This window comes from Triturus cristatus, chromosome 3_1 (genome assembly GCF_964204655.1).
Source record: "Triturus cristatus chromosome 3_1, aTriCri1.1, whole genome shotgun sequence".
In the NCBI taxonomy this organism is placed as follows: domain Eukaryota; kingdom Metazoa; phylum Chordata; class Amphibia; order Caudata; family Salamandridae; genus Triturus; species Triturus cristatus.
Window position 1 is genome coordinate 1,091,251,583 of NC_140583.1, and position 14,146 is coordinate 1,091,265,728.

The 14,146-nt window shown below is 42.5% G+C and overlaps 1 protein-coding gene across 1 annotated transcript in view; it reads left to right on the plus strand.

Annotated features, from left to right (window-relative positions):
- Nucleotides 1-4,318: 4,318 nt before the first annotated feature.
- The window catches only part of TECTA (tectorin alpha), a 345,850-nt gene continuing 336,022 nt past the window's right edge, over nt 4,319-14,146 (plus strand). The window contains exons 1-2 of the mRNA XM_085646453.1: nt 4,319-4,382; nt 8,745-8,878. Coding sequence (XP_085502579.1) covers nt 4,319-4,382; nt 8,745-8,878 — 198 coding nt within the window. The remainder of the gene's footprint in view (nt 4,383-8,744; nt 8,879-14,146) is intronic.

Here is a 14,146-nt window from a genome sequence, read left to right on the forward strand (position 1 = left end):
GCATGCTGGAGGGAGGTGGTTCAACGAGGGTGGAAGAGAGCAGAGCGTTGGCACGCTCAGCCCTTCCAAGGTAGGGCAGTCTGGGCACAAAGGAACACTGAACATTTACTAACTATACCAGAGGTCATGGGGTCACCGGAGTCTGTCTGCCCTGGGTCACTATGTTAACCATGTCGAGGCCTCCGCCTCACAAAGAAGCGCTCTGTTCAGACACCTGGTTACCATGGAAATCCAGCATCCTCTGCCCGTTGTCTGGTCCAGGGATCTCGGCGACAAATTGGCATGTCTGGGTTCTGTGCACAAAGTTGCAGCAGGTGCCGTGTGCTTAAAAACATGTCTCAACTTTTTGTTTCTTCTTTTCGTGCAATATTCCGATGACTGCAATATTCAGATGAGTGCCAGGCCTACAAGTGGGTAGATTTGATGGCTGATAGATTTTTACATTCTTGATCTTACAACAACGTAATGCATTCTGGCTCTTGTAATCCTGAAATGGTCCCACTGAATCGCATGCATTAACGGATAATAATGCCTTGTAATATGAAAGCCCAGGACAGGAAACGTAGAGGCATAATCACGAAGGTATTTTCAGACATTAACATAAGTTTGGAGATAAAAAAAATCCCAGCTAATCGAGGCATCAGTTCCTAAAAGAATTCCTGCTGGACGTAAATGCATTTACTATTGCGATTTTTCTGCCATGAGTTCAGAGAAATTTGGAATGGTAAATCCCACTCAAGGGGCGAGAAGTCGGTGATCCAAGATGTGGTTTGAATTGGAAATTTGGGAACGGCCACAAACATGTACACGTGTGTCATTCCCAAATGTTTATACCCTCCCTTCCCACCCTGGAAATGGTCGACAATTAACTAGAGGTAAGGGCTGAAGTAACTTCACTTTTATGAAGCGAATGAAAACCGACCACCAACAGATAGATTGCTGGTAGTAAAGGACAAGAGCTTCCTACATTGGGAAAATGTTTCCCCCACAGAGATGACAAAACATGCAATTACACAGGAGGGTTCCTGCCGTCTATAAAAACTGCTATGCTATGAAGAACTCTACAGTTCTGAGTAAGAGCCTGCAGGAATAGTCAAAATACATTATCAGTAATGCGTCAGGAAACCTGCAAATCCTACTATTGAGAATGCTTGTGAATACCAAAGAAATGTAAATGCACATTCAAGCAAAGATCTAAATCTCCGCCAGAACCTTTTTGCTTTTACAGCAGAATAGATCACAGGTGTCCTTCTGACGCAGTCCTAACTCCATGGGGTCTCTCTATGACCCACAAGGTTCCACATCGAGCCTCTACAAGGGTAAGAGCTGTAGTGCTCAAGCCTCTATTATAAATACAAAGGGGCAGATTTACAACAAAGTAACGCAGCACGGTGCAGGAAGTCATTTTGCTGCGCCGTGCTGCGTTACTTTGGAAAGCACGGAGATGCGACATATTTTCAAGAATATGTCGCATATGTGTGCTTCCCCTGCGCTGGCGCACAAACTGCAGCCATGCGCTGGCGCAGGCACCCTTGCACCATGGTGCAAGGATGCCTGCGTCATGGGGAGATTGTTTTTGTGCAGGAAGGGACACCTTCCTGCACAAAAACAATCACAGGAGGCTTTTTCCTCTTTCAATGCGTGCTGTAGAAAGCAGCACGCATTGAAGAGGAAAAAACGAGGAGAAATGAAAACATTTCTCCTCGTTGCGCCTCGCTACGCCACCTCTAGGGTGGCGTAACATTCACACGCATCTCCAGATTTACGATTCCTCGTAAATCTGGAAATGTGTCTTGTTCCATGGGTGTTGCGTGGGAACACCCACAGCAACACCCATGGAACGCCCCTTCCAAGCACAGTGCTGCGTGTGAAGGGGCCATATTTATGAGGAGAGGAAAATTCACACAGGGTGGCTTTTCCTCTCCTTGTAAATATGGAGGAGTGGTGGTGCAGGAGAATTGTAAATCTGCCCCAAAGTATCTTGGAACAATTCTAATGAACTACGATGGAGAGTTTTTGTGCTATATCTATCCTAGCTTATCTGTCCATATAGCAATCTAAAACATTTGTGGAAACATCTGGCCACTATATGTTCTAAAGCTGGAAGCCAGAGCATATAAGACTTCTGTGGCACTCAAATAAGATTTCCTAAAGACATACCATTGTGCTTACAGCACTCAGATTTGTTTGTGCACTATGGCGCCATCAGTGCAGATATAGACGCCGATGGGGAGCTTTACGAACATTTTACGTGGTGTTTGCATCACAAAAATGAAGCAAATCAGCACAAAATCTTTTTTTCCGATTTACTTTCTAGCTCCAAACCTGTATAGTGCAGGAAATAACATGAAAGTAACGCAAAGCAGCTTATTACTTAACGCTACGCTGGCTTACCAAGGGTGGAGCATGGGCGTTCCCATGTAACCACCCAAGGTTTCTGATGCTAAACCCTATTTACTAAATAAATGAGGCAGGGTTTAGCGTAAAAAAACAGCGCCCTTTTGAAGTAGACACAACAAGAGAGAAATGCTTTAATTTCTCCTTCCTTTTCCGACTTTGTACATGTGCTGCACCATACAGCACACATACAAAGAGGGAAAATGGTTTAAGTCAGTCTATGCATAGTATTTTGTACTGGAAGGATACCCATGGCCATGCTTTATGGCACAAAGGTATCTCTGTAGCACACAGCAGCTGATTTCAACGGAGGCGCTAGGGAAAGGGGAGTAGAGTGCCATATTTCTGTAAATATGGTGGACCCCTCCTCTCTCCTCTTCAAGCAGCACAGCATTTGCAGCTGCTGCACTGCGCTGTGTGAATAAGTGGTAAATCTGGCCCTAAGAGTGGCCATTTACTGGTAATATGCCCTGTGGTAGGTTTGATGGATATATCTCTCTGAAATGGTTTCCTAAATGGTGGCCAATCTTAGATTAGGGATATCACAAGTCTAAATATGTCACTGGGTCAGAGGGGGAAGCTTGACCAGGTGAACAGTGGGAGGAGCTGGACTTTGCTTGACAGAGTGGACGCTGACCCAGATGGACCATGCAAGGACCTTCACCTGGTGGGGAGCGGAAGCGGCAGCCAGTTGACAGCAGAGTGAGAAATACAAATGTGTATATTGTGGAACGCTAACACACAGAGGGGAAGTATGAAGTGCTGCCTATGACTGGAAGTGTGGGGATCTGGTATTGAGTTGCATTGTGAGGAGTTGCTTCAGGTGTAGGGAAGGAGACGGTTGATTTGTTGCGAAATGTGTGAAGCTGACACTGGTGTCAGTGCGAGAACTTGATTGGCAGTGTGTAGAGCTTGCATCAATGGGAAGTGAGATGCTTCCAATGCTAGAAAGTGTGAGGTGTTGGCAGTGATGGGAAATGTGGAGTTCTGGCACTGGAAGCAGTATGAGAAGCAGGCAGTAATCAGAGATGTGGGGTGTTGGCAATAACAAGCCAATTTTCAGAGCAAGCCTGGTGGGAAGCACAAATAGCTCACTATGGTGCACAGTATTAGAAGCTGGCACTGTTGTGGAGAGGTTAAGTAGGTGAGTGAATGCGTGAGGAAGGTCAAGAGGTCTCAATGAATCGCCTGTTTTTACTCTAGGCGCCATTTTTTGCATATGCATATGGTGCTCCGTCCTGTTGTTCACAAGTTTGTTTAAAGGCATTAGCTGCTTCAGAAAAACTGACGCACATAAAAATAATGTTGATTATCAAAGAGTAGAACCCAAGACTCTTGGCTTCACAGTTGGCAATCTAACCACTAAACAAGATGGAGCATATTTTTCATATTTTCATGCAAGGCAACGCAAGAAGCCACCTTGCTCTGTGTAAAAGGGAGAGGGTAGGAACGCGCCATATTTAACACCTTTATATGGCACATTCCTGCTCTCTGCCTGCATTGGAGCACAATGTGCTGCCCGTCGCCAATGCAGGCACCCTTGCGTCATGGTACAAGAGTGCCTGCATTGTAGGATTGTTTTTGTTCAGGGACTTGTACTGCCTTGCCTTACTCCACATTTACCATGCCACGAAGTGCCACGCAACATCACCTCAAGTGGCTTGGTGAATGTAATTCTAGGTTTTGGTTCTCCCTTGTGCAGTGCTAGGGTGACGCAAAGCCATGATAAATATGCCCCCAGATGTCTCTGGAGAAGGCAAGCAACTTTGACAGTTATCCTGGTACATGGTAATTGCCTGCAAAAAACACTACGAAAAAATGTGGAAGGTCGTACCTTGTAGAGAAGCACACAAAATCCTATGGAGAAAGCTTGCCATGTGCCCAGCACACATGTAAGGTCACGCCTTTTTCTCTTTTCAGGATGTTTCATGCATCACTGCATGGTTTGTGGGTTGCACTCGTCTTCATACTCGTGCCCAGCCAAGGTGAGTGCTACAGACTTTTTTGATGCTATTTGAATATTGATGTCACGGGTGCGCAATGATGCAAAGTCCATGATCTCGGAATTAGTCAGTTAAAAATAAAATAGCTTGCAAGCTTCAGGCAATGTTAGTGTGGTAAAGACTTGCAATTGGAAGGCGGGATGGTCTTGCATGGCAGCACTTGAAACGTTCCTACTGGTGCTCTGGGCTGCGATCAGGGCCCAACTCAGTGACCAGGTGGCATCTGCCTGCCTTTGGCATGATGTGCACATCACCACGCACTGCCTGCAGTTCCAGGGCAAACATTCTGCTGCAGGGGAACTGGGTGTTTTGTCTGTCAAGAATTGACTATTGTGTTTACTTGCTCCACTCAGGGCTTGGGCAAGGCTAAGTGGCAGAGGGGAATTACAGTTCCTTGCATCTTGAGGTCCTGTCCATCTTGAGAGTGACGTTTAGCACCAGGAAATTGGTAAAGTGAGTAATCGCCTCTTTGGAAATCAGGAAACTTAACCATTCTTTCTGATGCTGTAGTGTGCCACTTTGTCCAAATTACATCCTCATGGTATAAGTTCCCCAACCCCCATTTATACAGCACCAACCTCCTGGGCATTAATCGAGAGATAGTACCAATTACTGAGCAAATCAGCTAGTGACAGAGAGTGTAGAACATAGACAAAGCAGAACACGTGAATTTATTATTGAGGCAGGGGGTTGGCAAACACTGTCAGACCATTCAATGGACATCCTTAAACTCTACCTACTTGGAGGTGACCTTCTGAGTTAAGTTTTTGTGGAATGTACACTTTGGGTGGTTTAGCTGCTATCCCAAAGGCTCTTTTTGGGTTCAATTTGCATTGTGTTCGATTAGCATTTGCCGCCCTATCATCACCTTTTATAGCAGAGGTAGTCCCGTTTTGAGGTTAAAGGGCTGAAGTTTGTGGATGGTGTCCCCCTAAGAATGTATGGGTGTGACTGAAGAGGAGATGCAAAATCTCCTTCTCACTGGCAAGAAAGATAACCTTTTTACCTGGAGACAGGGACAAAGGAAGATTTGCCTCCTCCAAAGGGAGGCTGTGTACTCTAGTTGTAGGTTCCCCCAAATATACTCCACAGGTTTGTCCAAAGTACTCAAATGGAGCTGACATTGCTTGTCGCAGTGCACTTTCTGCCACTCTTTACCCACCCACCTCCTAAAGTAGAGTTCTGTACGTCACATACTTCCACTGATTTGAGTACAGATGTGACCACCACCAGTGCTGGGCACCCAACTCTAGCTGTAGTTTCTAGAGTTCAGCGCTATAATGTAGTTATGCCTCTGCATGCACCTTTGGCCACAATAATCCTGACATAGGTTCCAGGGTTTACCATAGTGCCCTAGATTTGCTCAATCCACTTTTCCCATAGAAGAGCACAGCATTAACATGCATCTTCCTAATGTGGCCCCAGCACCGCCGATGAAGCCATGAGCATATCCTCCAAAAATAAGCATTGCATTCCAGGTAAAACTTCCACAGTTAAACACTAGGGGTGGTTCAATGTAGTTTAATCACACAGAATTACCTGAAAATTCCGCCAGATTACCCTAGAATTACGTGAGAAGAGTAATTTAGCACTATTTTTAGTGCAAAAAATGCCTTAGCGTATCCAAAATGGACTCGAGCATGCATTTTGCACTGAAGAATAACGCTAAATGAAACAGAGAACAAATAGCGAGCACAGGCGGCCTCTCTTGCTTGGTAAATGTGCTTTTGGGGTTGGATTTCCCCCCAATTTACTTCCGGTTTAAGTGCTATTTTTTTAGCGCAAAATGCAACTATGCATCCAATACGGACACTTAGGGGCATATTAACAAGGCCTTTATCTCCGCTTTTTTGGCTTTAAAAGCCAAAGAAGCGAAGATAAAAATATCGCCCTATCAACAACGGGGTGCTAACATGCAAAATCGCAAGTTAGCACCCTTTTTCACTACGCTTCCCTTTGCATCTCTAATGAGATGCAAAGTGGGTGTTCCAGAGCAAAATAATAGGAGAAATGTCGCTAAGCAACATTTCTCCTATTATCAAGCTTCACGCTAACCCTGTTAGTGACAAAAAAAGCAGCGCTAACCACGGTTAACGCTGGTTTTTTTTTTAAAGTCTGCTAATTTTCAGACTTAACCATGTAATCCAATGGGAGGTGGATTACATGGCTAAGTCCACCATGTGCTATCAACAAGGATATCCCTATCCTTGTAGTTTTATCGCTGCATTACCAGCGATAACCTCCCAAAATGCCGCTATCGCTGGATTTTTTATCGCCTAGGCGGTTAGCGTTGTTAATAACGCGATAACCAGGCGATATTATCCAGCGATAGCGCGCGTTAAAAAAATTAACGCTACGTGCCCTTAGTGTTAATTTTCCCTGTTCCTTGTTAATATGCCCCTAAGATGCATCTTGCACTAAGAACAGCGCTAAATGCAGCAGAACACAAATAGTGAGTGCAAGCAACCGCTCGCTAAATGTGCTCTTGGGTTGAATGTTTTCATTCAAATTACTCTTAATTGTGTGAGGAGGAGTAATCACATAATTATCTGTAATTCCATGTTAAATAGTAAAGTGGAATTACCAAAATGACTGCACTTACTCTGGCGTAATACAAATTCACCCAGGCCTGTTAAACACTGTAGTCTAAACAGGACCTCAAAAGTTGGGGGGCGGAATTCTACACATAACTATAGATTGTGACATCTAAAGCATGGGACAGGTTCACAAATGTGGACTCTGAGCTGTGCAGAGTACTACTAATGTGGGCTACAAAGCCGGGCTCTGTACTATTAAAGGCTGGACACATATTTTGTGGCTCGAGGACTGCCATGATTTCACAAATTGCATCTATTAGGCCTTTGCTTAATTAGGTAGAAGAGAGCTCTATATCCCTGCTAGTTACCATGCATGATCCATTGATAGGACATTAAAAGCATGCAAAGATGTGTGTGAACATGTCTGTGTGGCAGTGCATGTCTGCTTGAATGTGTATGATTTTCCCTGTGCTTGAAGTGCCCATCTGTGTGTGTGTCTGCCTGTTTGGATGTCAGTGTGTTTATGTCTGTCTCCCTGGGCTATGCGTGTTTGCATGTCTGTTTCCATGCGTGTGTGTGGCTACATGGGTTCGTTTTTGTATGTGGATGTGCCCATCCTTGCATATTTGTTTGTGTGTGTTTCTGTATTTCTTTGTATGAGTGGTGTATGTGTGTTCAGAGTGTAGTGGTGGATGTTTTCAAGTGTCTATATGTGTACCTGTGTATGTGTGCATATCTAGTTGTGTTTTTCTTTAATTGTATGAGGATGTATCTGTGTGCGTACATGTATCTCTATATCAGTGCGAGTGTCGATGAGTTTGTGGTTTTATGTGTCTGGGTTTGGAGGTGCGATGCATACATTGGTATGCTTCTGTGTTTGAATGTGGTTATCTTCATCTTTGTATGTACATGGCTAGGTGTGCTTGTTTTTGTTTGTGGGTGTGTCCAGCTGTGCTTATGTATGTTCATGTGTATCGGTATTGCTGTGTTTTAGTGGTATATGTGTGTGTGTCAGTGTGTTGGGGAGATGGGTGTCTTCAAATGTTTATAGGTGTACCTTTGTGTGAGAGTGTGTGTTTGGTTGAATGTGGATGTGTCCCTGTTGGTCCCTGTATCTGTGAGTCAGTGTGAGGGTTGCAGTCTTTGTGTCTTTGTGCATGTCTTGATTTGGAGGTAGGGAGCCATGTCTTGGTTTGCCTTTGTATGTAGGTGTAATTGTGTGCATGTGATTGTGTGTGCGTTTGCATAAATGCATTCCTCTTCATCTAGTCAGTGTTGTGTTATTTTATGCTATGTGTATTTTTTAAAGTGCGCTATCACCCTAGAGGGTATCCTGTCTCTGAGCAGGTGTGTGTGCCTAACCCTGCCTAGGGTAGGTTGTTTAATTGAAAAGCCAGGTATTTAGCTTCTTGCAGAATTCAAGAAGGGGGCTCTGATGTGGAGTGGGAGATCATTCCACACTTTAAAAGCAATGTAATACAACACCCATCCTCCTGATCTGGTTCTGTGTAAGTGTGGGATGTATGCAAGCAGGAGTCCTGTGAGGCAGAGGTATTTGGATGGTTGATAGAAGTAGATGCAAATGTTCAGCTGGGCAGAGTCTAAGTTATGTAGTGCTTTGAATGTGTGTGTGAGGAGTTTGCGGTGGTTGTGCTTGATTGTCAGTAGTCAGAGAAGCTCTCTGAAGAGTGAGTGCGACCATTCGTTTTGCTTCACATGAGAGGATCAGTACCCAAATCTGAAAGGAAGCGAGATGCATGACGACTGATTTTCAAAACGAGTAGTGACTTCTGTCTCCTTCTCACAGCCCACTCCAGAGAGCTCTTGTATCCATTCTGGCACAATGACTCCAAAACACCCAAGGTGGATGATGGCAGTTCTGCTGAGATCAAAATTGCAATTCCTTTCATCTTCTTTGGAGTCCCCTACAAGTCACTGTATGTAAGTAACGCTGAGCCTTAGAGCCGAATAATACTTTTGTAGTATGCCACAAATTTGGTTTTAAAAAGTTTATGCTATTTCTGTTTTAATAGAAAAATACTTTTTTACATTGACATTGTTTTCTTATATTTATAAACTGCTACTCTGTCATTTTTTATCATTTGATGGCAAAGCACAAATTGGAAGGAGATTAGAAAAAACAAAATTTTTCAAAATTTTACTCCACCATTTAGGTAGCCACAATGTGTGATGTGTAACAAGAAGTTAATGAATTCATTAACATGTTACTAATGGTTCGGCACATCATTTTCCTGCAACTGGCTACTGAATTTATCACTGTGAAGAGATTCTCTCCTTAAAGTCCCTGTATCTCTGAGTGTTGGTCAACCTTTCTTTTACAATAATACTTCAAAAGCATCATGGAGAGAACGCCTTCAGAATAATGTACTTAGCAACATTCATCAGACAAATTACAGATCAATCTAAAGTTATATTTCAATTCATTGAGAACTATTTTCTTGTACCCCCTCACTTTATGATTGAATAAACTAATGCTCAAATTCAGAAGTCACCAAACCCTTACTCTAAAAATGTTAATGCATTTTGGAACTTCATATTATGGATGTACAATAATATCTATGTCCTAGTTTGAGTCTTCATATTTCTCTGCAAATTATATACGTTATCGATAATGAATATAGTTAAGGCCAATAGTGTCAATAGTGATGAAAGAAAACCATTTTACGTGTTTTTTCTTTGTCGTCATTATAGCTTTTGATTTGCTGAATGTAAGACTTAAATCTTATTTGACCATTAACTGTAGTAGGAAAATTAAAGTATGGAGAGGTCACACACCAGCCCTTCTAAGTTTATATTAGGAGAAAGACCGTTTTAAACATTGAATGCTTAATTCATATATACATATCTTGATTCACACTAGTCGTTTTGTAAAACTTTGAACACTACTGCTAAACATTAGGGACGTGTGATATGCTACATTTGTAGACGACGGTTTGATGTAGGTGACAAACCTCTCTTCTTCATTACCTTCTCCCACAGGATAAAATTCCTGCAAGGAAATTGTCTTGCTAAATGTTGCCTTTTGCATGCATTTCTTTCAGAAACGTGCTACAATAGAAGGAATTTATTCTCCCAAATGTTCCTTTTTCAAAACTTCTCTTCACAAAGACTCAAAGTTTTGAAAAAATATTTTTAAAGTTTGCAGAGAAAAGCTTAGTTACTTTACACATCCCTATTAGACTTTCCTAATTTAAACACCAAAAATGTGAAGCTAAGCACTTTAAACTGTAAGAATATAATAATTTAGCAGTCAGTTTAGCAGTATTAGAAAAACAATGCATAGGTATTGTTTTGGAAACAATTGACGATATACCACTCCTTCAATGTAATATTTGGGATAAAGTGTCCCCTGCCGGACATTATAAGGATTTTGCAAGTCACCAAGGAGTTCCATGACCATATAGAGGAACAAGGCTGAAGGCCGAATTCTTTCATAAGGTAATGGCACTTCAAGATGACTTGCAATATCCTTATCATGTGTTTCAGAGAGTACTTTATACCTTATAATACATGGTCCCACCATCACCTTCATTACAAACCACTTTAACCCTTGGTGCTTAGCTCTTTCATATGAAAGAGAGAGCATGTTTGCAAACATGAAGAATACTGCAAAATGAAATACATCAAAAAAGCTGTTAGATATCTGTTTCAAAAAGATATTAGAATCCGTTTAATACAAGTCAGATAAAAAAAATGGTGCAGTACCTCAGAATGTGCAGAAGCATGCAGGAGTACTCTAACTTTTCTATAATTACCTAAGGGGTGAAAAAAAGAAACCTGTTGCTAAAAATATCTCCTTTCACCTTACTACTGGAAAGACAGAGTAGAAGAAAGAAAAGCAACATTCCCATTTCATTTTTAAACTGCTGATTTAGTTCTGCTTTGTGACCTGCCTTTCCAGATGACTACTGGCAGGAGGCATGGTGATGTCTTAACTCAATTGCAATAAGTTATAACACTTGAGTTCTGACATCTTTTCTTTATAATCTGTGACTGAGTGTATCAAAAGTCACCGATTATATAGAAATTAGAGACTGGTTTTAATACAGGATTGCAGAATACCATGTACTATATATGGGATAAAGTACCCCGTCATTCACTCTAAGGATATTGCAAGTGACTGAGGAGTTTCAATATCACATAGAGGAACGAGACAGAAGGCCTCCTTCCTTTATAAAGGTATGGAACTCCGAGTTGAGGTAGCTATTGGCGGTAAACTGCGGGACTCCGTATTCTCACCAGGACACCGGTTTGAGGACTCTTGCGGTTCGATATCTGTCCGGGGACGTACACGAGCCGTAAACGATGTCTGTGGGACCCTGCGCCTTCTGAATCTGTATCTGATCCTCGCATATCTTCGTTCAGCCAATTTTTATCCCCTGGAGCTTTAATTGGTGAACTGGGTATTCTGTATCCTTTCTAGGATACCGGCTTGGGGACTTACGTGATTCGATCACGACCTGAGGACACATGCGAGCCGAATACAATGTCTGGTGGACCCTGTGCTCTTTTGATTTTGATCTTTACTTGATCCACTGATATCATCAACTAGCCCATTACCATCTTCTGGAGTTTTCTATTGCTGAGTATGCGTTCACCGGCTTGAGTTTCCAGCCTCTAAATGATGTACTAGGTGTTTAAGCTATGCGCACACCAGTGAATTACTAGCATTGCTGAGATATTTCTCTCCTTCTAAACCGACTACGTGCTTATGTGCCCGAAGCCCGACATGTAAACTAGCATTCAGTCTCAAACTAACTATTTGGGCATTGTCATTAAGACTGATATGTCAATTGCGCCCTGAGGAAGGAGCTCATTGCAAAATATTTTGGGATCTCCGAAACGCGCGTCGGCTCTCTTTTGCTTGATTTACTGTGTTTTATGTATGCTATATTGTACTGTGCTATTTTTGTCCATTGCTGTATGCTATATTGTACTGTGCTATTTTTGTCCATTGTTGTTTTTATATGTATGAATTTGGTATATGTACTGTATTTTGTAGTTTTTTGTGTTGGGCATATGACTGTGTTCTCTAGATTACTTATATTGTTATAATTGAATTTACTATATGTTTGGTTTTATATGTAATTAACTAGTAGTGATTCCACTACAACACTATAATGCATAGTATCATTTTAGATAAATAAATGAAAATGAAAGAAAAAATAATCTAACTACTTCTTTCGGCCTGTGGGCACATCTTTATATATGGACTTATTGCCTATATAGATTGTATCAGAGGGGGGAATGTGCTTCTGTTTTTTGTATTGATTATTCCCTGACTCCTTTCCCCTCCTATTTGCTGACTCAGGGTCCCTCCATGTTTTTCTATTAACGAGACAGAAGGCCTCCTTCCTTTATAAAGTTATGGAACTCCGAGTTGACTTGCAATATAGTTATCATGAACAGCAGGGGGTATGTTTTCCTTTAAAATACATGGTCACACCATCACCTTTCCCACAAACCACTTAAATGCGTGGTGTGTAGCTCATTCAAATGAAAGAAAGAGCATCTTTACAAACCTGAAGAATAAAAATAAATCTTCATTGTGCAATTAAACACATCAAAAAAGATATTCCATAGTATTTGCGAAAAGATATCAGAATCAGTTTAATATGTAGTTTTTTATCAAAAAGGTGCAGTAGCTCGGAATGTGCAGAAACATGCAGAAAGATTCTAACTTTTCTATAATTACCTCAGGTGTGAAAAAGATAAACAGTTTGCCATATATATCTAATGTCTGTGTGTCACTGTAGAGCAGAAGAAAGAAGAGCCACATGTATTTTTTTTACTTTAAACTGCAGCTGGCATTGTGACTTTAGAACTCAACTGTAATAACTTATTATGACTGTAGGACTTGGCCCTTTTTGGCTAAAGTTCCTTAAACTTTTTGCCTTCTTCCTAGACCTAGATGCTTTGAGCACTTTGCCACTGCTGATCACTGTCAAAGTGCAAGTGCTCCCTGTATACAGTGTTATGGTAATTGGTTGTCCATAATTGAAATGTTTGTCATACTAGTAAAGTCCCTAGTAAAGTACACTATGTGTGCCAGGGCTGGTAATGCAAATGCTACAAGTGGGCCTTCAGCACTAATTGTGCCACCCACATAAGTAGCCCTAAAGAAAGATCTCAGGCCTGCCACTGTAGTGCCTGCGCACAGTTTGTTAACTGCCTTGTTGTCCTGACAAGTGCACCCACTTGCCACGCCTTACCCTTCCCTTTTTATGCACAACAGACACCCCTATAGTAGGCCCAAGGTACCCCCCTGTGAAGGGTGCAGTGTATGTGAAAGGTAGGACATGTACTGAGGTGTATACCATGTCCTGACAGCGAAATACTGCCAAATTCGCTTTTCACTGTTGCAAGGCCATCTTGCCCATAGGACAGAATGGGGAATGCTGGGTCACATGTTTTCAGCATATCTTCCTATAGGCATATGATGGAGGGATGGAGTTTAGTGTGCCTGAACTCAGAATTTAATTACACATCTTTTTGTGAATATGGTTTTTAAATTGTTTGTTTAGAAACCACGCTTTTAGAAGTGGCTGGTTTCTTGTCTTAAACCATCCTGTGTGCCTCTGCCTGGCTGTAGATTGACTGTGTTTGGATGTGACGGGGTCTGGGGAGTGTCCTGGCACCAGGGAGGAGTAGTTGAGACAGCACAGGCTGGCCTGCATTTGGTGTAGTGGGAGGAGTAGCCCCTTTGATGCGAAGAGGCCTGTGCTGCTGCTACAAAAGAATGGTTCCACCTCCTGCAGAGTGTCTGAGGCCCAGAACCCCTCTATCAAAGAAAGAAGGTGTGCACTGACAGGAAGACACCCAGGTCTGGTTTGGACTGGGTGCAGAGCCCCCTGCACACAAAGACTTCAAAGGCATTTAGGGGTACAAATGTGAGAGCTGAAACCCCTGAACTCAAGACTGAAATCCCGACTGAAAAAGGATTGAAACTACTTTGTGATCAAAAGGAACCTCTGCCAAAGGAGAACAGCTGAAGAGACTGAAGAGAAGGACTGCCCTTGCTGTGTGTTCTGGGGCTGGCCTGCAGTTTGCTGGTTTGACTAAGGAGAGGACAAGGGACTTTGCTGTGTGCTGTGCCCCCCTGCTTGAGAGGACTTTGCTGTGTGCTGTGTCCTGAAGTAACTTGTCTCCAAGGGCCCGAGGAGAGCTGGTCCCCTGTTGTGGAAACTG